At 45.0% G+C, this 25,503-nt stretch overlaps 1 protein-coding gene across 1 annotated transcript in view; it reads right to left on the reverse strand.

Moving 5' to 3' along the window:
• Positions 1-25,503, reverse strand: part of pla2g4ab (phospholipase A2, group IVAb (cytosolic, calcium-dependent)) — a 149,783-nt gene that overhangs the window by 59,154 nt on the left and 65,126 nt on the right. Inside the window, 2 exon segments of the mRNA XM_084310478.1 lie at positions 16,163-16,264; positions 16,662-16,799. Coding sequence (XP_084166604.1) covers positions 16,163-16,264; positions 16,662-16,799 — 240 coding nt within the window.

Here is a 25,503-nt window from a genome sequence, read left to right on the forward strand (position 1 = left end):
AAGTTCAATCGTGCCGCCTAACATGTCGAGGCAACCCCCGGTTCCGCGCAGTAATATGCCGGGCGAAATACGAATGGTACTATTTGTTCATAGCGCATATATATATGGCGCTCGTAAAGTAGAACTTTCTTTTAGTCCAGTTCTTTACCCTCCAACAGAGTGACAGACGCAAAAGCCTCCCCACGATGCACGTGCGGTGTAGTAGGGCCTACTTGGCCCAGAATAGGCATTGAGATATCGTGTAGATTAATAGTTGAATGGTCATAGTTTGGCACCATACCGTCGAGTTGGACGTATTCTATTAAGCTAATAATAGTCTATTTATGTATGGTGCATCGTTCGGTTCGAGTTCTACAGTTATCAGTACCCCCATCGTTCCTGACGTTATCTGGACGCTTATCCAGGCTGGTCAGACCCCTAGTGGTGATTGCATCCGAGGAGCTCCGGGTCAAGAGCGACTGGACCTGTATATTGGATTACTCTACCCGACGACGGCGAGCCTTCCACGGCTCTTGGATTATGCTTTGTGTGCTTTGATTATTCCATGGATAAAGGCCAACACTGTCGAGTGTTGGAATTACCCCCCGGAGAGGACTCCAGGGCCCTCATGCATCAACGTGGACTTTGAACTTGACCTACTTCCACACGTAAGCACGGAATGTAGAACTAGCGTACGCACAGGGAAGTCGGCATTCATCACACGTGCGTACGCAGGCTCTATGGGCCTCCGTGTTGATGAATACCACTTTGTTCTACCGTCAATGCTCGTGCATGATTATCCATATATGGTCATGAAAATGAGGAAACACCCCCCATGGGATGTGAAATAATGGACCGACCCGAGCGGGACTCCGAGAAACTCCACGGAGAATTCACTGCTGTCGAACCAAGAAGACACTATCGCGTATTGTGGGATAAATAATAAAAGGCGGATTTGTAAACGGTGATGTCAGATATCAACGGCTCCCTAAGACCATTGCTGCAATTCTGCCTGGACAGCTCAAAATACTAATAAATACCGTTCGTTGACCACTGTTTGGCGTTGGTTGTGTGATCATTATAACCGTGCTTGTAATATGAATGCCTTTATTAGTTGTGTTCGATTGGCTATATGATTTTTAGATGCATCTATTTTGTTGTCGGCTAATAAAGACCGCGCTGGAATATGACTGCCTTTTCCCGTGTTGTTTGATTAATACCCCAGGGATTAAAGTTCTCCTCAATTTTATTCCAAATCGCGATGGATCTCCCGTCAATTTTCTACCTGCTGCATATGATTTCTAGAGGCATACTACAATCTATTTTGATGTCAGTATTGGGTAGCCTATATAAACAATATAATACGAGAGCATATACAAGAACAATGAATCTCACTGCATGTATGATAGCCTGCCTTTCAATACATGAACTTGAATCCCATCATATACATAGTCTGTCCACTATAGTGTCATTGCAATGCGTTTTCTATTCTTTCTTATACAGTAAAAAGGGGGAAGAACACTATATTAATATGACTTGTATTCTGCTTACAGCTTCGAAGTTCCACTTGTTTCGTTTAACGTAAAGCCTTTTAAATATAATCAAAACGTTCCCGTGTTTCTGCGGTCTGCGCAGAATAATAACGAGTTGAGCTTTATGATTTATGATGAATTGAAAATGGGGGACCCTGATGTAAACAAGACGAAAGTTGGTCTGCATCCCCAATTAACAATTGTATGTACTGAGCTGTACTGTACTGTACCCATTCTGCAATCTGTTAATAAACTTTTCAATCAATCAATCAATCAAGCTACGCGGAGCGCAGTCAGTCAGTAGCCTACACCCCGTATATTCCGATAACGCTATATAAACCATGCTGCATTCATTCTGAGAGAAAGATCTATTATTCCAAATGCTATTTATAGGGTTTTGACCATAATTACACTACTGTTGCTATTCTACAATGAACTATAATGAACTACGGTTCGTACAGAACATGCCGGTGTTATTATGCACAGAAGCTCATTTCCTTGTTGTAATAATATATTCTACCACTGGGCGCTAGGTACGCCAGGTCTGAAATGTGCGTAGATGTACGCACGGAGTCAAGTTCAAGTTGAAGTTGATGAATCCCACTCTTTGCTTAGAAATGATCGTACGCACAGGGTAAGCACAGATCTGTGCGTAGAACACGTTGATGCATGAGGGCCCAGGTGAGGCGGCGCTCTACACGTGAGGTCGCACCACGTCTCTCCGTTGTGGACCGGCAGATACCGTTCCACAGAGGGTCCAGCTGTATTCGTCTGCTGCCCGAGGTTCTGTGGGCACTGTGTCTAAGACTTTGGATTCTCCCAAGACACCGTCGGCCAGATGGGATACCGCCAGCGGCTTCTCTAACCCCCCCCTCCTACTGTCTTACAACCAGCGGGACCCCCCCCCCCCTTAGTGTATCCAGCTATAATCATTTAAGTACCTTCGCTATCGTTTCCTAAATATTCCAGGTTGTATACTTACTCCCTGCGCAACCAGAGATTGGACATTCAATGTTGATTTACCTACGAATACTCATTTGCCATAAAAGTGCAGATTCAATATTTCAAATCATAAATGTAATTAAGTGAATGTTGTATACACCTTTTGCTGTATTAAATATTCGATTTGGTACATTTGTGTTGGTTCGTTTCATCAGGTGGGAAAGTGTTCATCATACTTATATCTTGTACTGGGTGGCCAGAAGTTAAAGTACATGAGGTAGTGGTATTAAATATCATATCTAACAATACAGTCAGGGAATTGTACCCCTCAGCTACAATTGGTCCTTCGAGCCGGAGGGTAACTAGTGTAATATTAATATAGTGTTATTAATATCGAAATGGCCTATGATGAACACTCCACGAAACGATCCTCCTAACCTAGAACGCCCGCGGCGCAGACGACAGACACCTCAGTACTTAGAGGCTTACACTGTCAGTCAACTACCTAGCCTTCGACAAACGGTAAACGTGGTAAAAGTAGAAAGTAAAATTATGTCTGACCTTAACGACCAGGTTTCCCCGACCACAGAGGCCCTAGTAGGTCCTAATGTAACTGACCAAGCCCACGGTGGGGACCAGGAGGGAATTGACATGCCTTTACCCCCCGCCACTACTAAAGAAGTAGTCCCCGACACGCCCCGGGAGGAAGACAACCCTACAGAGAGAGAACTCTGCACGGAAGAAGAAGAGGAGAGCGCCGAGGAACTAGAGCTCCAGGACTCCCCAACGAGTACCCCCAGGAGCGGTTCACGCAGGAGCGGCTCACCTCCACTACCGCCTTCCCCCAGCGAAGCGGAGAGGATACTACAACAGGCGTTCCTCGTCAGCCTGACAGCCTCTACCGAACGCGATCGGCTCCAAGCACAGACGCTTAGCGAGCGCGAACGTCTCCACGCACAGGCGACCAGCGAGCGCGAACACCTCCAAGCACAGCAACGGAGCGAAGAACAGCGCACAAGTCTGGAGATGAGACGCTTCCAGATGGAAGAGAATATGGCAAGAGACCGGGCCGACGCCCAGCGCGCCGCTGCCGGTGCCCAAAGAGACGCAGAGCGCGACAGACTACAAGCGCAACTAATAGAGCAGCTGATCAAAAGGACAACTCCCTCTCCCTCCGCCAGGGGCTCAAGGAACTCGTCGAGACAGCAGTCAAGAGCAGCGTCACCGCAACGAGCAAGCGACCCTGAACTTGACCAACAGACCGAGTCTAGACCCCCCGCAGACCCCCTTCCCATACCGGTCCAAGCGAGACCCAGCTACAAGGAAGGAGCGGCCTACACTGCGGAGAAGCTAAATAAACGATTACAAGATCTGGAAGATTTGATAGAAGAAGAAGAGGGAGAAGAGGAGAACCAAGCCCGACGACAGCACAGTACTCCACCGGACCAGGAGGTCCCATACAGTCCAGGCTATACCCCCGCGGCGCTGCGCTACAGACCCCCGACTCTATTTACGGGTGAGCACGACCAGCCCCGAGGAACAGTACCTGGACCAGCGGGCCATGGTACCCTGCCAGTACCAGCCCACAGCGAGGCGCAAGAGGGGACTCGCCCAGGAGGTCTCTCCCCCAACGCTCGCCGATGTATCAGCCATCCACGGCGTCATACAACGCCACGCCGTCATTCCCAGACTTCGCCTATGAGAGTCGAGCACAGTACACGGAGCTCCGGATGTGTTTAGAGACAATGATGGTGGATGTCGCTGATGAACGCCACAAGTATGCAATATTATTGAAGCACCTGAAAGTACCGCGAGCGCACAATATAGCGCTAGCCTATGCTACCTCCTCGACCCCATACACAGCGGCCCTTGCAGCGCTGGATCAAAGATATGGACGTATATGGGATTACGTAATCCAGGAGATAAGGCATATTGACCGCCTACCCCCAGCCACAGACAATCGCTCACTAGACGACCTGTCAATCAAAGTGCAGTCCCTGGTGGGGATGCTGGGAGCTCAACGGGAGAAGGGCAGGCATGAGCTGTACGCCAACTCTAACGTTGAGAGGATTTTGGAGAAGCTGCCACCCGCAAGACAGGAGCGCTTTCGGCGGCAGAGGGACTACCGAGATCCCGACGGCCCCGAGCCATCCCTCCTTGATCTGGCCGACTTCCTGGCGAGAGAGGTCAGCAGCTTACGACTGGACACCTTCGGGCGGAGCACGCCAAGCTCCAGAGAGGGACCCAGGAGAATAAGTGATGGAAGAAGATCGGTGACTGTCATGCACCAATCAGAGTCAGTACCGAGCAGTAAGAGTCACAGCACCCCCTCGAGAAAGGAGAAGTGGAAGATAGCGTGTCCCTACTGTGAGAAAGAACACTGGCTGTCACAATGTGACTCATTCACAAAGATGAATGCAGAAGAAGTAAGCCAATGGATAAAGTCCAACCGGCGCTGTTATCGATGTGCGCGGCCCCACATGGCAGCTGAATGCCGCCTAAAGAAAAGGTGCAGCCGGTGCGATGGAGCCCATCTAGATATACTACACGATAGTAACGGAAGACGGCCTATACCTGCACCACGGAGCGGCACCAAGGCAAGTGTCATGTACATTGACCCCGCCAGCAGCAACGGAGCTCAAGTGCTCTTAAAGGTAGTCCGTGTGACATTGAGCTACCAGGATAAAGTCATGGACACTTACGCCGTCCTTGATGACGGGTCAGAGAAGACCCTTCTGCTCGCCTCCGCTGCGACTCAGCTGGGACTGCGGGGGAGCAAGAACGAAATGACGATTCGGACAATAAGAAGAGATTTAAAGACGATAAAGGGCGAGAATGTCTCCTTCACTATCGCAGCCAACGGGCAGCCAGAGCGACGGTACAAGATCACAAATGCTTTCACCAGCCAAGAAATAGGACTCTCGCAGTACACCTACCCTGTCACCAAGTTGATGGATAAATATGTGCACCTGCGCCAATTACCTATCCCGCTCATAGACGGCGCTACCCCGACCCTGTTGATAGGCTCCGACCATGCAGAACTCATAGTCCCGATTGACCGGGTCCATACAGGCCCCCGAGGCTGTCCTGCAGCAGTCAAGACCCGCCTAGGATGGACATTACAAGGCCCCCTCGCTAAATCTCTCAACCGAACCGCAGCCACTAGCTGCTTCCACTCCAGAACGACAGAAGAAGACACCACTCTCCTGCAGCATGTCGAGAGGCTATGGACCCTAGAGACAATGCCCTTTAAGAACGAAAAGAAAGACATTCGCTCTAAAGAAGACATTTACGCCATCCACCTACTCGAGCAGGGGACAAAGAGAGTCACAGTCGGCGGAGTGATGAGATACGCAACTCCACTCCTGAGGCGAGAGGGAATGCCCCCCTTTCACGCAAAGAAAGACGCCACGGAGCGATATCTACTGAACACAGAGCGGCGCCTAGCCAAAGACCCCGCTCAACAGAGTGTGTACCGAGCTGAGATTGAGAAGCTAATCACAGCGGGACACGTAACAAAGATTGACATTAAAGAGGCCGATCAGACGACCGAATCATGGTACGTGCCGCATCACAAGGTCCATCACAATGGCAAGGATCGCATTGTGTTTAACTGCAGCTACCAGATCGGATCCCAAAATCTGAATAAAGAGCTCTTGCCCGGCCCCACACTCGGCCCCTCCCTACTAGGCGTGCTACTGCGCTTCCGCCAGGACAAGGTGGCTATAAGCGGGGATATCAAAGGGATGTTCTTGCAAGTGAGACTAGTAGAGGAGGACAAGCCTCTGCTACGGTTCCTATGGAGAGAGAAGATCGGAGATGAGAACCCATCCATCTACCAGTGGGAAGTACTCCCCTTCGGAACCACATGCAGCCCGTGCTGTGCTACATTTGCACTACAGAAACACGTCACAGAGGACCCAGCAGCAGATGAAGAGGTCCAACACAGTGTGAAGAACAGTTTCTACGTAGACAACTGTCTACAAAGCGTCTCGACTCAAGAAGAAGCCGAGGCTCTCCTAATCAAGTTACGCGCCTCCCTAATCAAAGGAGGCTTTGATCTCAGGCAGTGGGCCAGCAGTGACCCGCACGTATTGCGCAGCCTCTCCTCCGCAGACAAGGCTGCCAGCAGCGAGACCTGGATGGCGACAATCCCAGGAGAAGCCCAAGAAATGACACTAGGATTAGTCTGGCGCTTCAAAACAGACTCGCTCCACTATAGACACAAACCCTTGGCTCCAGAGCAAGGAAGGTCGGCGGCGATACCGACCACCAGACGGAGTGTGTACAGAACACTCGCCAGACAATATGACCCGCTGGGATGTATTCTACCTTACACCACCAGGGCAAAGATGATTGTACGAGCACTATGGGACAAGGACCAGGGCTGGGACGACCCAATACCCGCACACCTTGCCTCAACATGGAGAGAGTGGGAGACGGAACTCCGCTCACTCCCAGGTGTCAATATACGCCGCAGCTACTTCCCATCCACAGTGAGGCCAGAGACATGCGAGATTGAGCTACACGTCTTCAGCGACGCCTCCGAAGTAGCCTACGGATCGGTTGCCTATTTGCGTGCCCAAGAGATGGGAGGAGAGATACACACTGCTTTCATACTGGCCCGCTCAAGAATAGCCCCACGTAAGCAACAATCTATCCCACGTCTAGAGCTCTGCGCAGCCCTCGCAGGAGCGCATCTAGCCACGTTAATCCAACGTGAACTCACCATTCCGGTGCATAGAACAATCTTGTGGTCAGATTCCACGACAGTACTCACATGGATTAAGTCTGATTCATGCAGATACAAAGTCTTCGTGGGAGTCAGAGTCACCGAGATTCAAGAATTAACAGAAGAAGCAAGCTGGAGGTATGTGGATACCAAACACAACCCAGCTGACGTCATCACCCGGGGAATGTCCCTGGATGACCTAACCTGTCGCAACATCTACAGTGACGGACCAGCATTCCTCCAGCTCCCGGAAGGAGATTGGCCTACGCCCACCCCGAGGGAAGCAAGTAGAGAGGAGGCTGAGAACAAGAAGCCTATGTTCTGTGGACTGAGCACTGTCGCCTCCACAGACCCGAATATAGATGACTGCATTACCCTAGAGCAGGGATCGGCAATAGGCGGCCCGCGGGCCGACATTGGCCCGCCAGCAATAATTTCTGGCCCGTCAGGTTATTTTGAGAATATGATATTTATTTTACGCGCAGGAAATATTCACTCGGGACGCCAGGGTGTCTTTTATTGTGAAGCTGTATCTATCTACCGGTAGTCATCAATAGCACTATAGCCAATTGAAATGCTAGAAATGGTCACGTGGACTGGGAGAACCAATGGAATAGTCCCTAACGAACTTTCACTTCCGCGTTCGAGATGGAGCGAGCAGGGCCGCCTGGGAGAAATGCGAGGCCCTGTGCGAGATTTAACGCGAGCCCCCCCCCCCCCCCCCCCCAAAAGGTAAAAAAAAAAAAAAAAAAAAATTATATATATATATATATATATATATATATATTTTTTTTTATACAGTCAACATATTCTTAAATAATAGCGCTGCCCGAGGCGGGGCATGATACAGTCAACATATAGCAAAAGAGAGAGCGAGAGAGAGCTCCCGTTCTACAGTCAATATACAGTGTACAGAGAGAGAGAGAGAGAGAGAGAGAGAGAGAGAGAGAGAGAGAGAGAGAGAGACACATTGGAAAGAAATTGAAATGCTATTTGGCCCTAAACAGAGAGTACACAGTGGCAGAATACCTGAGCACTGTGACTGAAGATCCTTGAGCACAGCCTAGCCATCGAGAAAGGCCGCCATAGGCAGACTGTGTGTGTTAGAAAGAGAGAGAGAGAGAGAGAGAACATGTGTGTTTGTCATGTGTGTGTGTGTTAGAGAGAGACTATAGCATGTATGAGAGATTCAAAAGGACAAAGATCAACAATCCAACAAGAAGAGCGTCTATACCAGAGAAACCAAAGCAGCAAGGAGCCAATGGCCGACATCAGCTAAATAGGCTAGCCAGGTACTGTGACACCAGGCCACGTGACACACAGCTTTGGCCAACGGCCCAACGCTACCCAAGCTACACAAACGACCATTCACACACAGCACATGTCGTATCTCCAAATGTTGTGAAGTAGCATATGTTTTGCCTGGAAAAAAACATCGTTATTAACAAAACATTCGGGAGGGGAAGGAAGGAAGAGTGGGGTAATGTCATGACATTTTACCTGCACGAGGAACACAGGTCTCCACGTTGACGAAAGGCCTCTCGCTGTCGGGACAAAGCTATGGCCAGAGCCTTGTCATGGTGCAGGCCCGACTACATCTTCTGTCAAAGATGATGTCGTAGTCAGAGTGCCAGGGCCTGCTATTCTCAAGGCTAACTGATAGCATCAAACGAACGTTCCCAGCTGACGCTAAACAGCTAACTGGCTAACAGTTAGCTCAATCAGGCACCTGGCTGCATGTAGTAGCCGCATAGCTTGCTTCTGCGTTAGCTAACAGCTAACAAGCTATGCGGCTACTGTCTACATACAGCCAGGTGCTCTCAGCAGGCACACACAGTTAGCTACTAGTAGTACTATATATTAGCTTGTCGACCAGTTTGGCTCCAGAAAGAGAGAAAGATAGATAGGTCAGGACAGGTCCACGGCGGGTATTTAATCATAGGTTGACTCACATAACGCAGTATCAATGAATGCGGCGCGGCCGGCGCCAATGGTGAAGTTGGAAGGAGACTTGGCCCACGGTGTAATTCTTCTTCTTCGAGTACTTTCCGGCAGACTGGACACCTTTCGGCATATTGCTGCCTAACAGATTTATCTGCTCACAAGTTCTCTTCTCCTTCTTTTGAAAAGACATCCACTCGCCTCGCTCCTCTGAATAGCGCTGAATTATCTACCTCGTGTGTCTTCTTCTTCTATTTGGTATTACGGCGGTCGGCGGACGGGCCGGAAACACTATCCTAAAATCTGTAGAGCAGCAAATCCGCAGAAACCGGAAAACTGCAGTCTGCAGAGCCAGGAAGTCAGACACATTCTACAAACGTGTCTAATGTGAAATATATAAGCATATAAGCAAAACTAGATTTTAGGTCTGTGATGAAAAAGGGCCTCGCGGGAAGGGGGGCCTCGCAAAAAAATAAAAAAAAAATAAAAAAAAATAATAAAAAATAATAAAAAAAATAAATAAAAAATATTTTTTTTTTATTTTTTTTTTATTTATTTTTTGCGAGGCCCCCCTTCCCGCGAGGCCCTGTGCGACCGCACTGCTCGCACACCCCCTGAGGCGGCCCTGGGAGCGAGTAACAAATGTGTTAAAAAACAAAACAAACATCTTTGGATAGGGAAATGCAACAGGGAAATATAACGCTTCTTTTAATAAACAGGAGCCATACTTAAAATACGGGTTTATTGCAACAGGTCGGTGATTCTTGCGTGCCGAGCCGACGTCCTCTCTGCATAATATGTGGCGACAACAACAACGAGGAAATGGTTGTTATTACAACTGTGTTAAAGTTGGCAGATAAAGTAGCTGCATTCAACGCCAATCTGGAATTGGAGGGCGGCGAGTGGATATGTGACATGTTTCAAACATTAGCAGGGATTTTGGAGGACTGAACAACAAACAAGGTATGGTGAGTCGTGTTTTCATGCATTCTGTCTTCTGATCTGTTCATCACCCGCCGCGGTGATCTGCAACAGCTGATCTGCTGTTCATGAATGAATGAATGAAAACTTTATTTAACAGATTGCAGAATGGGTACAATACAGTACGGCGCAATACACACAATTGTTAAGGGGATCTGCAACAGCTGAGAGCTGTTCATGAATGAATGGATGAGTGAGAACTTTGTTTGGCGGATTGCAGAGTGGGTGCAGTGCAGTGCGGCGCAGTGCACACGGTTGTTGGGGGGATGCAGACCAGAGAAAAACGTTTGTCTTTTTTCAATATCAGTATATTAAATTAGCCATTGTTTTTGATCCTGGCCCGCGAAGCAACGGCTTGGGGAAAATCTGGCCCGTGGGCAAATCTAATTGGCGACCCCTGCCCTAGAGAGTGCGCAACAAAGAACATTCCTGCGGCACCACCCAGAGATTCAGTCCACCACTGACATGTCAGCAGCTGACTACGAAGAAGCAGAACTTCTTCTACTACAACGAGCCCAGAGAGACTCGTTCCCCGATGAGCTAGACTGTCTACAGGGAGGAAACCCCGTCCCATCAGACAGCAGACTGATTCACCTGGCACCAGAGAGTGACGCACATAATCTCATCAGAGTGGGTGGTCGCCTGCGGAGAGCCCCCGATCTACCAGATGACATTAAGCACCCGATCGTCTTGAACAGCCGACACAAGGTCACAGAGCTGATCATAAAGAAATACGACGAGGATGTGCACCACGCAGGAGCAGAGAGAGTCTTCGCGGAGATCAGACGTCGTTATTGGATATTGCAAGGCAGAGAAGCAGTACGGCGCTTCCAGCGAACCTGTCTAGACTGCCGTAAGTGGCGCGCGCAGCCCAGCATACCACGGATGGCTGACCTACCCCCCTGTCGCCTCCGAATCGGCGACAAGCCATTCCACTCCACAGGCATGGACTGTTTTGGCCCGTTGTATATAAAGAGAGGAAGAGGCACCGAGAAGCAGTGGGGTATTGTATTCAAATGCATGACCACCAGAGCGATACATATCGAGCTCCTTCCGACCATGAGCACAGACTCATTCCTTATGGCCTTCCGGAGATTCATATCACGGAAAGGACAACCGTCTACATTGTTGTCTGATCACGGGACCAACTTCAAAGGCGGAGAAAGAGAGCTGAGAGAGAGCTTCCAAGCTATGGGCCCAGAACTTAAGACCCACCTCGCTCCAGCCCAGATTGACTTCCAGTTTAATCCCCCGAACGCACCCCACTTCGGTGGAACCTGGGAACGAGAAGTACGTTCTATAAAGACAGCCCTGTATGCCGTACTCGGAGCCCAGACTGTGGCAGAGGAAGTCCTAATGACAGTCCTCACGGAGATCGAGGGAGTATTGAACTCAAAGCCCCTCGGTTACGTCTCCAGTGATGTAGCAGATGTCGACCCAGTCACCCCCAACACACTCCTAATGGGGCGGCTGGACCCCGCGCTACCCCAGACAATGTACAGGCCCGAAGAAGCGAACGGCCGAAGAATGTGGAGGTACAGCCAAGTACTAGCTGACAAGTTTTGGAGCAGCTTCCTACTTCACTACCTACCGTCTCTACAGACCCGCCAGAAGTGGGTAAAAGAGAGAGACAATTTGACAGAAGGAACAGTCGTCATGATAGTTGACCAGTCACTCCCCAGAGCTATGTGGCCGGCTGGCCGCGTAAGCAAAGTGATCACCGGTGCCGATGGCAAGGTCCGAGCAGCTGAAGTACTCGTCCAAGGGCGCACCTACACACGGCCCGTGGCGAGGCTCATAGAACTGCCCCGACTCCCAGATACTATCGATGATGACCATGACCCTATGACTTTGTGAGTTGACTGACCCTTACAGCGGACCTTGAGTGGAAGACAGTGCGGTTAATCTGTCTCTGCTTAGCTAATTAGGTGGGACTAATTAGGGGGCGGCTGTTGTGAAGGATCAGATTAAACCGAATATGTATATTTATTTATATATATATATTTAATTGTATTTGTATATCGTTTGATATCCCCTGTATATTCCTTGTACAATATGCATTGAATATCCCCGTTTCTACTAAACAGCCCATAATAGTTTCATTCTACCATTGGACGAGAACCTGGCGCCAGGTTGCCATAGCCCTAGGTCCAAGTTCAATCGTGCCGCCTAACATGTCGAGGCAACCCCCGGTTCCGCGCAGTAATATGCCGGGCGAAATACGAATGGTACTATTTGTTCATAGCGCATATATATATGGCGCTCGTAAAGTAGAACTTTCTTTTAGTCCAGTTCTTTACCCTCCAACAGAGTGACAGACGCAAAAGCCTCCCCACGATGCACGTGCGGTGTAGTAGGGCCTACTTGGCCCAGAATAGGCATTGAGATATCGTGTAGATTAATAGTTGAATGGTCATAGTTTGGCACCATACCGTCGAGTTGGACGTATTCTATTAAGCTAATAATAGTCTATTTATGTATGGTGCATCGTTCGGTTCGAGTTCTACAGTTATCAGTACCCCCATCGTTCCTGACGTTATCTGGACGCTTATCCAGGCTGGTCAGACCCCTAGTGGTGATTGCATCCGAGGAGCTCTGGGTCAAGAGCGACTGGACCTGTATATTGGATTACTCTACCCGACGACGGCGAGCCTTCCACGGCTCTTGGATTATGCTTTGTGTGCTTTGATTATTCCATGGATAAAGGCCAACACTGTCGAGTGTTGGAATTACCCCCCGGAGAGGACTCCAGGTGAGGCGGCGCTCTACACGTGAGGTCGCACCACGTCTCTCCGTTGTGGACCGGCAGATACCGTTCCACAGAGGGTCCAGCTGTATTCGTCTGCTGCCCGAGGTTCTGTGGGCACTGTGTCTAAGACTTTGGATTCTCCCAAGACACCGTCGGCCAGATGGGATACCGCCAGCGGCTTCTCTAACCCCCCCCCTCCTACTGTCTTACAACCAGCGGGACCCCCCCCCCCCCCCCTTAGTGTATCCAGCTATAATCATTTAAGTACCTTCGCTATCGTTTCCTAAATATTCCAGGTTGTATACTTACTCCCTGCGCAACCAGAGATTGGACATTCAATGTTGATTTACCTACGAATACTCATTTGCCATAAAAGTGCAGATTCAATATTTCAAATCATAAATGTAATTAAGTGAATGTTGTATACACCTTTTGCTGTATTAAATATTCGATTTGGTACATTTGTGTTGGTTCGTTTCATCAGGTGGGAAAGTGTTCATCATACTTATATCTTGTACTGGGTGGCCAGAAGTTAAAGTACATGAGGTAGTGGTATTAAATATCATATCTAACAATACAGTCAGGGAATTGTACCCCTCAGCTACAGGGGGCATGTAAACAAATGCATTCTTTAACTTTGTATAGACATTCTTATGAGCAATGCATTTCACTGTGACTATCAGTCAAACAAAAAGCATTTATGCCGACATAAATACCATCGCTACCAGAAGCTACACACCACACACACCTGACACTATGGCAAGTCTAAAGTAATTATTTTAAGAGGGTCAGTTACGGTTGAGAGGACGTAATGAGCTGTCAATCTGTGCCAGGAAAGAAAGGGGCGTACGAATTGGATGACAATGAGAGGTGCAGTGACACATTCTCAAGCTGTCACCCCAGGGAAAATAACTCTACCACTGCTTTACTTTAGTATTCTGGCGGCAATACTTCTACATAAAGGTGTGCTCTGTGGATGTGTTTCAAAGAAGCACTGTATGGCCTATTTCACAGAGAATCTGGTGCTTTGCCTGGAGTTGTCCTTTCACACATGTAGCCTACAGTAGCACACAACATGTTGTGGACAAATCCTTTTGTTTGTCCCAACAATAGGTTAAATCTCACACCTTGGTGAGAGCCAACAGGGCTAAAGCCCCCACCCTCTCTGACCTTAAGCTCAGTGTCCCCATCTCTCCCTCAGTGGCCAGATGAAATACCCCTCTCAGCCAAGCTCATAATGACAATAGTCATTAACTCTGTATGATAGCATGTACAATAGTGCTGTATATACCGTATATATATATTTATATTTACCGCATATATTTACATCCATATCATACATGTAGGTTCAATTTGAACCTACATGTACTTTGTTGCTGTGTTTCACTATTAGACTAGATTAAAATGTATTGGCGTTACAGCACAAGTGCTAATCAGATGTATGTATAGAGCTCTAGTATTAATATATACAGTGATACAGGTATAAAGTTACTATGGTGGTTAGTCATACTGGCCAGAAGCGTAACTAGTAAGAGTAGGTAAGGGATATGTACAGTCAGATATATATATAGTATCTAGAGATATGTAAAATGATTATGTGCAGCTATGTGCAGACAGGTGGATAGATATATATATGGTAGGAATGAATATATATACGGTATATACAGCATTATTGTACATGCTATCATACAGAGTTATATGGGTTATAATATATAGGGTTATAATAAGTAGGTATATACTGTAGAAGGATTATATGCAGGTATATTCAGACAGATATGGATGTAAATATATGCGGTCAATATAAATATATAAATGTATATATACAGTATATACAGCACTATTGTACATGCTATCATACAGAGTTATATGGGTAGACTATAGTTTGAGGTAGGTCATAATAAAGGTTCCACCACAATGTGATTCTCTCATCCTCAGTCAGACACGTGGAGCAAACAGCATATCATCTTGATTTGATATTTAAAAAATCTCCCGTTTCAAAGCATCATTGAGCCAAAGCTGACAAATTATAATCAATTGTTATATAAAGGCTAAAACACTGTGAGAAGCATTTACAGTAATAACAATATACGACTATCATCACTGTCACTTTTCCGTTACATTATGACAAATGCCTTGTGTGTCTTGTCCACGGTCAGGAATGGAATTGAAGAGAATGAAGATAACACAGATATAAATGTAATCCACAACCCATACGTTTTCATTTAACTATCAGCGGGAAATGGAAGAGCTGTTGTGTATGGAACATGGTTAGTCTATTAATCAACATTGTTGTGTATGGAACATGGTTGGTCTATTAATCAACATTGTTGTGTATGGAACATGGTTAGTCTATTAATCAACATTGTTGTGTATGGAACATGGTTGGTCTATATTAATCAACATTGTTGTGTATGGAACATGGTTGGTCTATATTAATCAACATTGTTGTGTATGGAACAAGGTTAGTCTATATTAATCAACATTTTGTGTATGGAACATGGTTAGTCTATATTAATCAACATTGTTGTGTATGGAACATGGTTAGTCTATATTAATCAACATTGTTGTGTATGGAACATGGTTGGTCTATATTAATCAAACGTCCACTCGTTCGCTATGTGAATACAATGATCAATGATCAACAATGATCTGCTTATGTTCGGACGTGGGCACAGTTTGTCATTACGGGGACTTGGGACTTTTGTTGCACCCTAACTACGAGAACGCACCTGGTGACTTAGAAATTCAAAATCCCCTGCCTTATCACAGAGAAATCAATATTAGTAGATGTCATTCAAGGTAAAGACTCCATGTGAACCACAGACAAAGCTAGTTGAATAAGCCATTTTGTGCTGTACATACAGAAAAAAGAAAGAAAAAGAAAGAAAGAAAGAAAGAAAGAAAGAAAGAAAGAAAGAAAGAAAGAAAGAAAGAAAGAAAGAAAGAAAGAAAGAAAGAAAGAAAGAAAGAAAGAAAGAAAGAAAGAAAGAAAGAAAATTAACGAGTCAGGAGTTAGCGAGAGAAAGAATGGGGGACAGAGATATGAGAGAGAATGAGATATAGAAACAGGATAGAAAGAAATGTGTTTGTGTGAGAGAGAAAGAGAGACACACATAGAGAGAGGGGTAGAGAGAGGTAGAGAGAGAAGGAGATACACAGAGAGAGAGAGAGAGAGAGAGAGAGAGAGAGAGAGAGAGAGAGAGAAAGAGAGAGAGAGAGCGAGAGAGAGAGAGAGTGAGAGAGAGACACACAGAGAGAGGGGTAGAGAGAGAGAGATAGAGAGACACACACAGAGAGAGAGCGTACCTATTTCCTCCTCCATGGTACTGCTCTCAGTGTTTGAGGATGAGTTTCTACTGAGGCCCAGCACTCTGTTGAACAGGATGGAGAAAGCACTGCCCCAAATACCTGCCCCAAACAAACAGTCATTGTAGAAGTTGTTACACAACAAAGATACATTAAACAAACATAAATAAATGTTTCAGGTTGAAATAATATTGGTAAAACAATTAAGTTTCATCTACAACAATGGTTAAGTTCAGTGGCCAGAATTGCAAGATGCAATTAGCAGGAAGTTTTATTAACATCACCAACAACAACATCCCAATAAATGGTAAGGACTGCAAATCCCATTGAAAATACAATGCGAACTAGACCAAACTAGAATAAGCTGCAAAGCCATTGTTTAATCGGCAATATCTAAACGTAGCATAAGTGTGTCTGTGTGTGTGCGCGCGCACAAGCATGTATGTGTGTGTGTGTGTGGTTCTGTCCAACTATACACACATGGACGTGTATTTCTTACCCATGAGGAAATGCAGAGGGTTCTCCTCATACCTCTTCACAGCCGTTCCCATGAAGAACTTGCTTCCGAACAAGTCAGGGGTCATGAACGTTCCGTACTTAGCCATGCCAATCTCGTAGGGGCTGAACTCCACCCAGTCTGCCGAGAAGAAAAACACAATATCCAGTTGTTAGATAATAATAGGGTTTCAGCCTTCATCGTTCGGTGGAATTCTCACGCCCACGCGCTGACTGGCTAAAACACTGTCTCTCTCTCCCCCGTTGCATCCGGAAGATAATGTAAGTGGAGAAGTAATTTCATATCAGAAGGCTGGTTATTTGCATAAACAAAGGTCTCCTACAGAATGAAACTAATTGAAAGTCTTTAGAGGTCTAAGGAAAGCTAAGAAAATATCCATCTATCTCTCGTGGTTGTGCGGCCTATCTCTCCTAGCTCGCCTCCTCTTGGCTTCCCTTGTATAGGTCCCACTGCAGGGCTTTTGATGGACTTTCGAATTTCGAAAAACTACCCTACCCAGCTCACGCCAGCCCCTGTCAATCATCTGACTTCTGGATAAACTTTTACATTTTGTATTGTTATTTCTCTTATTATTCGGGATTATCTCCCACAAACGTTATTGCCATAAAACAGAACGCAGTTCGTTTCTCTACCTTTCTGTGAACGTCTAGCAAAAAACGGTGTTGCAATCTGATGAAAAATGATGGAGAAATCTACATTATAAAAAAGTAACTGTAGTAGATTTCATTCACGGTTTGTGAATCACGCCTTGTGATACTAAATCCAGATTGAACTCTGCCATTGGAAAGGGGAGATTTGTTCCAATCCATAGATGTGCGACTTGGCCATAATAAGGTCATTTATAGGCCTGATATTCTATATTCTATAATCATATTTCAAATTGCAGAATTCAGTACTGTATCTACAAAACCTTCTGTTTAATCATCTTCCCTTTATTCAGTTGCTTAGATTTTTCAGGTCTGGTCAATTTTAGCATGGTGTTATTCACAGTCAAAGATAAAAAGAAAATGTATATATATAATTGATATTCTCCTTTGGTTCATTACAATTTACTCAAGCCTAGTAACAGACACAATATTTCGGACACTGGGAATACATTCCCAGAGATCCATAGATGTCCCTAGAATCAGATACCAAGAACATGCAAATGGTCCATTAAAAAAAAAATCTGAAATGTTTATTCTACATTCTTATGGAATGAATGACATAACAAATTTATAATATTTATTTCTTTATTTTTTAATGGATGGTTGGCCACCCCTGCACTATATAGTACTTATTCTGTTATAATCAACGAAAACCAGCCATTATCTTTCATAACCAATAATGTATCAAAAGAAGGGATGTCAGTTTATCGCGTTAATTAGATTAATTAATTACACAGCAAATTATCGCGTTATGAAAATTAACTCAAAATTAATTACATCTTTTTTTTTTTTTTTTTTTGATAACATTTTTTTTTATCTCATTCATTCCATAAGAACGTAGAATACACATTACAGACTTTTTTTTATATGGTCCATTTGCATGTTCTTGGTATCTGATTCTAGGGACATCTATGGATCTCAGCGAATGTATTCCCAGTGTCCGAAATACTGTGTCTGTTACTAGGCTTGAGTAAATTGTAATGAACCAAATGAGAATATCAATAAAAAAAATGTTTTATCTTTGACTGTGAATAACACTATGCTCAAATTGACCAGACCTGAAAAATCTAAGCAAATTAATAGATGGAAGATGATTAAACGGAAGGTTTTGTAGATACAGTACTGAATTCTGCCATCCGGACACATGCAATTTGAAATATGATTATAGAATATAGAATATCAGGCATAAAATGGTTATGCGATTAAAATGCGATTAATTAGATTAATTAATTACAAATCCTGTAATTAATTAGATACATTTTTTTAATCGCCTGACAGCACTAATCAAAAGCAAAGACAACATCACCCATTTCACTCATCAGCAGCTGTCTAATATGACATTCCTTAAGGAGGTGGTGGTGGACTATCGGCGAGGCAAGAAGAGGTCCCCCACTCGCTTTTATCCAAAGCGACTTACAAGTTCTGTACGACAAGTCAGCAGAAAGGGTACAACTCTTTTAGCTGAGTAACAATGTTCATCAATCAGTGCTGAAACTTAGTGCAGTGTTGAGTGCATAGTAGTCCACCTGCACCTACACGTTCCCACCTGAACAGTAAACTGGACATATTTATAGTATAAGGTTACTACAGTATGTCTGGATTACATGTATAAGGTTACCAGTTTAAAGGTTATCTTTACTCTGTTTTGACAGGCAGGTTTTTTCCCACACTGAACTGTTGAGAAAGAGACAGAGGACTTGAGGCATTTCATTTAAGTAGGGTATAAACTAAATACAGAGCGCGTCCGCCCCCTTCACCACCATCCCAGCGTTGCCTGGGGCCCCCACGCTGCACGGGGATCGGCTGTGCCTCCTCGCTCTCCAAGAGCATGCGCATACAACAGCCAGGGGGCGAGTGCTCTCAGTGCATCCATGCCAAACCACCAGTCTCGTGGCAGACACGTCTTTCCCTTCACTTTAGATCTACTGCTTTATCGTTCATATACAACCACCCTGGGGGCCCTGTGTCCCTGGTGGAAGACTAGTGAAAAGACCATAAGATAAGATAAGATATTCCTTTATTGATCCCGTTGGGGAAATTCAGGCATCATAGCAGCATGGGGGAGGGGGGGTACAGGTAGTATAAGACATTGTACAGGTGACATAATTATAGTACAGTGGAGAAGTAAAAAATAAAATAGAATAAAAAAGCAGTGTAAACAATATAACAAATCAATATAATTAACTCTGGACATGTGCATAATGGGCAACAAGGTGTGAGATGAGGGTATGTGTATGCCATGCCCTCCCAGTTATATTTGCCCTACAATAAATAGTTCCAATATATAATCTAATAATCCAATAATCTAAATCGAATCTAATATATAATAAATAAAAATAATATGAAATGCTAAAATGCTAAATGCTAAATATATACAATATATAATCTAATAATCCAATAATCTAAATCTAATCTAATATATAATCAAAAAATGCTAAAATGCTAAATATATGATCTGATGAAGTATACAGTATTCACATAAGGTCACATTCACATACTAGAGCCCCCTGGACTGCTAACGATGATCACATTTAACGAATGATTAACTATGTGTCAATCGAAAGTGTGTGCTGGGGCTGATTGCAGGAGCAATTACGTTGAAGTGGAGCCTGTGATATACCATACATTCTTTATTTAACAGATTGTAAAAAAAATTGGAACCACAAGTGAATGAAGAGGTGTTTCATATTGACCCGACGAAGATATATTGCAACGTTGTCACAATTTGTTCAATGAAGAATATTCAAACATATGTGCAGAGGCTCTCCTTCTAACAATAACAGCAAGCCATTCTGTCGGATGTGTCCCACTTGCGCCTCGATGCAACGATTTTTTATTTGCATGTTTAAAAACCAACCTTTCAACAGGCATATCCTCATGGAGGTCAAGATGCTATAAAGTAAATAAAGCATGGTTGCGATGAGGTAAAGAGTGTGACCTTCACTTAAGGTCCCCTGAGTTTGCTCAGAACAGGGTACATCTACATGTTGCTATGCTGCCTCTAGCTCATGGAATGAACTCCAACAGTCCTTGAGGCTTGAGATTCTCCCCTCTGTTGCAGAGTTTAAAACCTTGATCGCCAACCTTTGTCAATCAAGTTGTACATGTTTAATGGATTGTTACCCACTTCTAATTGTTATGATTGTATATGCTGTGTGATTTGATATGCCTTTTCTTTTTACTTAACTCTGTATGTTTTGCTTAACTCTGTATGTACACTCGACGTGACTATGAATGAATTAAATGAAACGAGAGATCCCTTTAAGACCTTGCCCTGAGGCACATCACACTCTCCTGAAAGTCCACTGCGTCCGCACAGACACGCCATTTCACAGCCCTATCAACAGCATCAGTTTGCTGTTGTCACTAATGGTCGCCTAAGACTATGCAATGGTGTTTTGTGTTGAGGAGTGAGCACACACCTAACATACCTTCTCGGTGAGATATCGCTAGTAAAAATATCTATGTAAGGCGTGTACTGAGGCGTGGAACGATTCCCAATGAGGATTTTGTTGGTAAACCACTCTGGCTGAAAGGGTGCTATTTGTAAGATTTTAAGAAGAAGGAAACAGTGACATCATTGTCTTTGGAACATTGTAGCAGCCTCTAGACATCTCGAGGAATATGTAGGTAACCGCCATTTTATGAAATCGTGATAGAAGATATTCTTGTGTTTTTAGGACATGCTTCCATTCAACCTACATGGTTCGTATGCACATGCTCACTACATGTATTTATTGCTCCATCTCCGCCCACTACAAACATGGGAACTCTCTAACCCCTGTTTTTCCTTACCTTCGTGTGGGGTATGTCTGGGAGTGTTGCATTTATTTTATTTATTTAAAAAAAAATTGGACTTTATGGTGTTTTTGTTTTGTTCTTGATTTATTGTGATGTTTCTTCTTGACTTGTTTAAAGAAGACGTGTCCGGCCCATGGGGACATTAACGTGTGTTGTCGGGCCTTACAAATAATAATTTTTTTTATTTCATTTAGGTCCAATGTCAACAAGACTAGAGTGAAGGGCTGACAATATGGGACAGACACTTCCAAGTCTGTGTTTGACCAGTGTTGGGGAAACTACTTTAAAACTGTAGTTTGCCAAACTATAAGCTAGTTCACAATGAATCTGAACTACTCGTTAACTACTATGTTAGCTTGTCAAACTAAAACTACTTTCAAAAAGTAGTTTAACTACATCACAGGAAATGATCACAATCTGGAGTCTGGAATCTCATGTTGTTATACGGAGGTAGGGTACAAGTGAACTGACACTGAGTTTGATTTAGGTACTGTGGCAGGTAGGGCTGTCTTAAATACTTCGAAGCTTCGTTCGATGGGCACGGGATTCGAACGGGAAAATAACATTTGACTATATTAAAAGAAAAAAAATATATATATATACCGGTATATATTTATTTTTTCATCCCCCCTCCCACCTGCACGATCTTGCGCCTCCAATGCAACGGACGTCATACACCTCATTAACTCTGCCTCTTTTTGTTAACTACAACAAGCAATGCCGTTTGTTATTTAAGATGAGGTCGGACTCGGCACTGACAGATTTTTGTTCGTTGTGCTGCTTTTATAAAGCCTCAAATGACGGCTTACAATATTTCATAAAAGCAAAGTGTTTCGTTTGTCTAAGATTTAAAAAGGTTTAAACTTTACAGAACTGACAATTCTCTATAGTATTTTTTATTGTGTCCCAACCCATATAAAAACATGTCTTAATAAAAAATTAAGTCGAATTCTGCCTGTGTCTCTATTAACTACATATAAATATTTATATAATTGTTTGCTTTATATTATATATTATTATTATGTAATGTAATGTTGTTGGCTGTGTAACGGAGAGCAGCCGCCCAGGCAGCGCAGCTCCCGACTTTAATTAATTAATCCAATCTAATCCACATTATTTATAGAGCACAACAAAGTTTACCAAAGTGCTGTACAAGTCCCACAACATAAGAATAAAAGATTATTCAATTTTATTTTCATTTTATCTCGAAGCTTCGAATTAAAATAGAATCTCGGCCCCAAAGCTTCGACTGCCAAAAATGCAAGGTTTCTAGGGAAAACGTGTGAATTTCTAATCAACAGCCTAAACTACATGACCCAAAGTGGTTAACTACTACTGATCTCAATGTAGTTAAATACCACCCAACTACTGCTACATGTAGTTCTATTTCATTATGGCTCCGCTCAGCATCAGTTGCATATATCTCGCTTCAGTGGATATGCACTGAATACATTTCAAAATGTACCTTTACATACCAACATCCGTCTGACCACACCCCCATCTGCTGCCTACATAAGCAGGGGTGGGGCCACACACTCATCTCCTTCTCAAATTTCATCCACAATATAGTGCCTGTATACCAATCACTTGGCGAGGAAGAAAGTATTAGCTGGAGAAAGGAAAACAGAAGAACAAGGAGATACGTTGACATTATATCTTTATTTTCTCTCTCACTATTTTCGAGAAAATACGGCGATATTGTCTTCGTCACTGGAGTGTCTGGAAGATGATGATCATTCTGACCTTCAACGGCTTTTTCGTATTAGGAGCTCACACCGCTGACATGCTCCCCATCTACAGTCCTCCTTGCTGCGGCTGGATGGGTTTGGCCCTCCGGCCACACAGCTGGACTGTGGGAAGCACCGACTGTTGTGAGAAAGCGGTTGTTTCCAGGATGGGGTACGTACTGTTTTTGCTTGCGAGCTCTGGTTGTTGTTGATGCTGTGGGGGTTAGCTGACAATTTTACGAAACGCCGACTCCAGACTGGGGTCCTCTGCTCGGCTTAAACGGCGGTCGGAGGATCTTGGTCTGACGCCCATGATGGTCAATCTAGTGGGCCGCGACCAGGACCTGGTGAACCCAGGATTCTCTGGACGAGCGGATGCTTCTCTGTCCTGTGCAGGCCCCATCTTTCACATAAAAATGAAAGTACACCCTAACGAGGAAATGTGGGCATAGGATCTTCTTTATCGGGAGTTCCATGCTCAAAGTCGGCTGCAGCCCGAAATGGGAATTGTGCTGGCCCCGCTGTATGTCTGGATCACCGTTGAAAACTGTGTTTGACATTCTTTTTCTTTTCCCTCTTAGGATGGGGAGGGACTTGGACAGCGGCCTGTCTGAAGTGTGGCTTGTTATGTCGTTGTGTACAGTTCAGGTGATAGCTGCTTAGCTGGCGTGCTAGTTGTGGCCTACTGTGTTAGCCAGTCAGCTGTTAGCTGCGGCGCTAGCTCGCTGTGTTTACCAGGCTAGTAAACGTTAGCTTGTTGATATCAGTCGGACGGCTGTTAGCTTAGTGCTACACTGTTGAAACGATACTGTGACTATAACATGCCTTAAAACACTCTGACTACGACGTCATCTTTGACAGAGGATGTTAGTCGACCCTACACCCGGTTGCCAGTGCCAGCGAGGACTTCGTCAACATGGAGAACGGCGGCTGGGTGGCGTTGCGGACATACCCTCATCACCGGCGCAGGAGGTGCTGTGTTCAACTCGTGTCTCGTTAACCAGTGTTGCGGTTCTTTTGGCCTGCGTTCTGGGTGAAGGTAGGAGTCCTGACCGGACTTTAAACACTTCTTCTTTTCTTCCCTTCTAAATGTTTTGTAATAACGATGTTTCCAAAACATGTGTTGCTGCAATACATTGAGGATACGACGCGTGTTGTGTGTGAATTGTCTTGTCACTGGTATAGCTTCTCTCTGTAGTGAATCAGCGTTGTTTTTTACGTGTGTAAAAATTAACTGGTTTGGTTGTGATGAGAACATGTGTGTTCATGTAACGTTGTACTTGTACCGTGGGTGAACTCACAACTAAGAGGGTTAATTAAACCTGTAAAGCTATGCTTAGTGACATGTGATTGAGGAATGAATCTTTTTCTCAGCCTGTGATGACAATGAACAGTATGTTCACACATTAACAGAGGTACCTGTTCGCCTTGATCGTATCAAGGGTAAGATAAGAGGGGTGTCCCCCCGGTTTCCCTGGGGCTTCCCCCCCCTCCTCTCAGACATGTTGGTTACAATATATTGTGTCACTGTGTTTGTGGGGATACGATGTAACCCTCAGCTTAATTGCTGGGGTTGTGTTTTCCGCTTGAGAAACTATTTTTTCCTAAAGAAAAGATTGTTTGGTCACTTATCATGTGTGCTTAGCAAGGCCTGTGGCGAATACATAATCGAGGATTCTGTCTTCTCTCGTTCCTCTGTAGTAGGAGTGTACTGTGCCATTTTTTGTTGTGATGAAGGGTTGTGTGTGTCTTTGTGATCTACAACTGGGTTAGGTTTGGCCCACAGAAGCACATGAGCTATGTGAGGCTGTTCGATGCTTCATGTAGCAGGCTATGACTGTGTCATGCTCTACTTGTCATTACATCGTATCATGGGTGAGGGGTCGTAAAGGGGTGAACTGGTAATCCTTTCCTCCCCTTTTTTCTGATGGTCAGGGGTTAAAACCACCTGTCCTTCAAGGTTCCTGTCACGTTGCTGTTCGGCACGTTACAGGGTAAGAGGGGGGGGGGGTTCCTGGTCCCACGCCCTGGAAAATTGGGCGTGTGCACCGCGGAAATTCTCCCACCATAGAGTACGTCACTGAGCGCGTCTCTGTTGGTAAGACTTCCGTGGGTTGTTCAGGTCCATGTTATGGATCTGTTTCAGGGAGTTGTCAGAGCTCCTCCTCACGAAGCTCCTCCTCGGGGAGAAGTGCCTTCTGTGAGTTCGGACTCTCCTTCCCTGTGAGGGAGCCTCCTCAGAGTTTCAGAGCCTCCTCCTCAGATTGTCAAGGTGAGTAGAACTTCAAAAAGGAGTTCTGCTCTATTGTGTGTGTATTCGATTCAATTCGATTATTGAATGTGTATTGGTTCAGTGCCTCCTCCTCGGAGAGCCCTAACCCAAGTGTTACATAGCTCAATATTGCAATATATTCTTTTCAATCTATACAGCTCGCGTGGGAAGTCTCTCTGGGGATTTCCGTCTCCTCCCTGTGGCGAGGGTGGCGGGATGTAAAAATGTAAAAAAAATGTACCCTCAGCTGTGTCACGTGGGATTCATGTCAGTCTGTGTTTCTTTCTTTTTTAAATAAAAAGAGGAAGGAACATGAAGCACGACGGCTCCGTGTCGTTCTCCCAGGCGACTTGGAGGAACAATGTCTGGTGTCTTGC

The sequence above is a fragment of the Notolepis coatsorum genome (genome assembly GCF_963971535.1).
Source record: "Notolepis coatsorum genome assembly, chromosome: 3".
NCBI lineage: Eukaryota > Metazoa > Chordata > Actinopteri > Aulopiformes > Paralepididae > Notolepis > Notolepis coatsorum.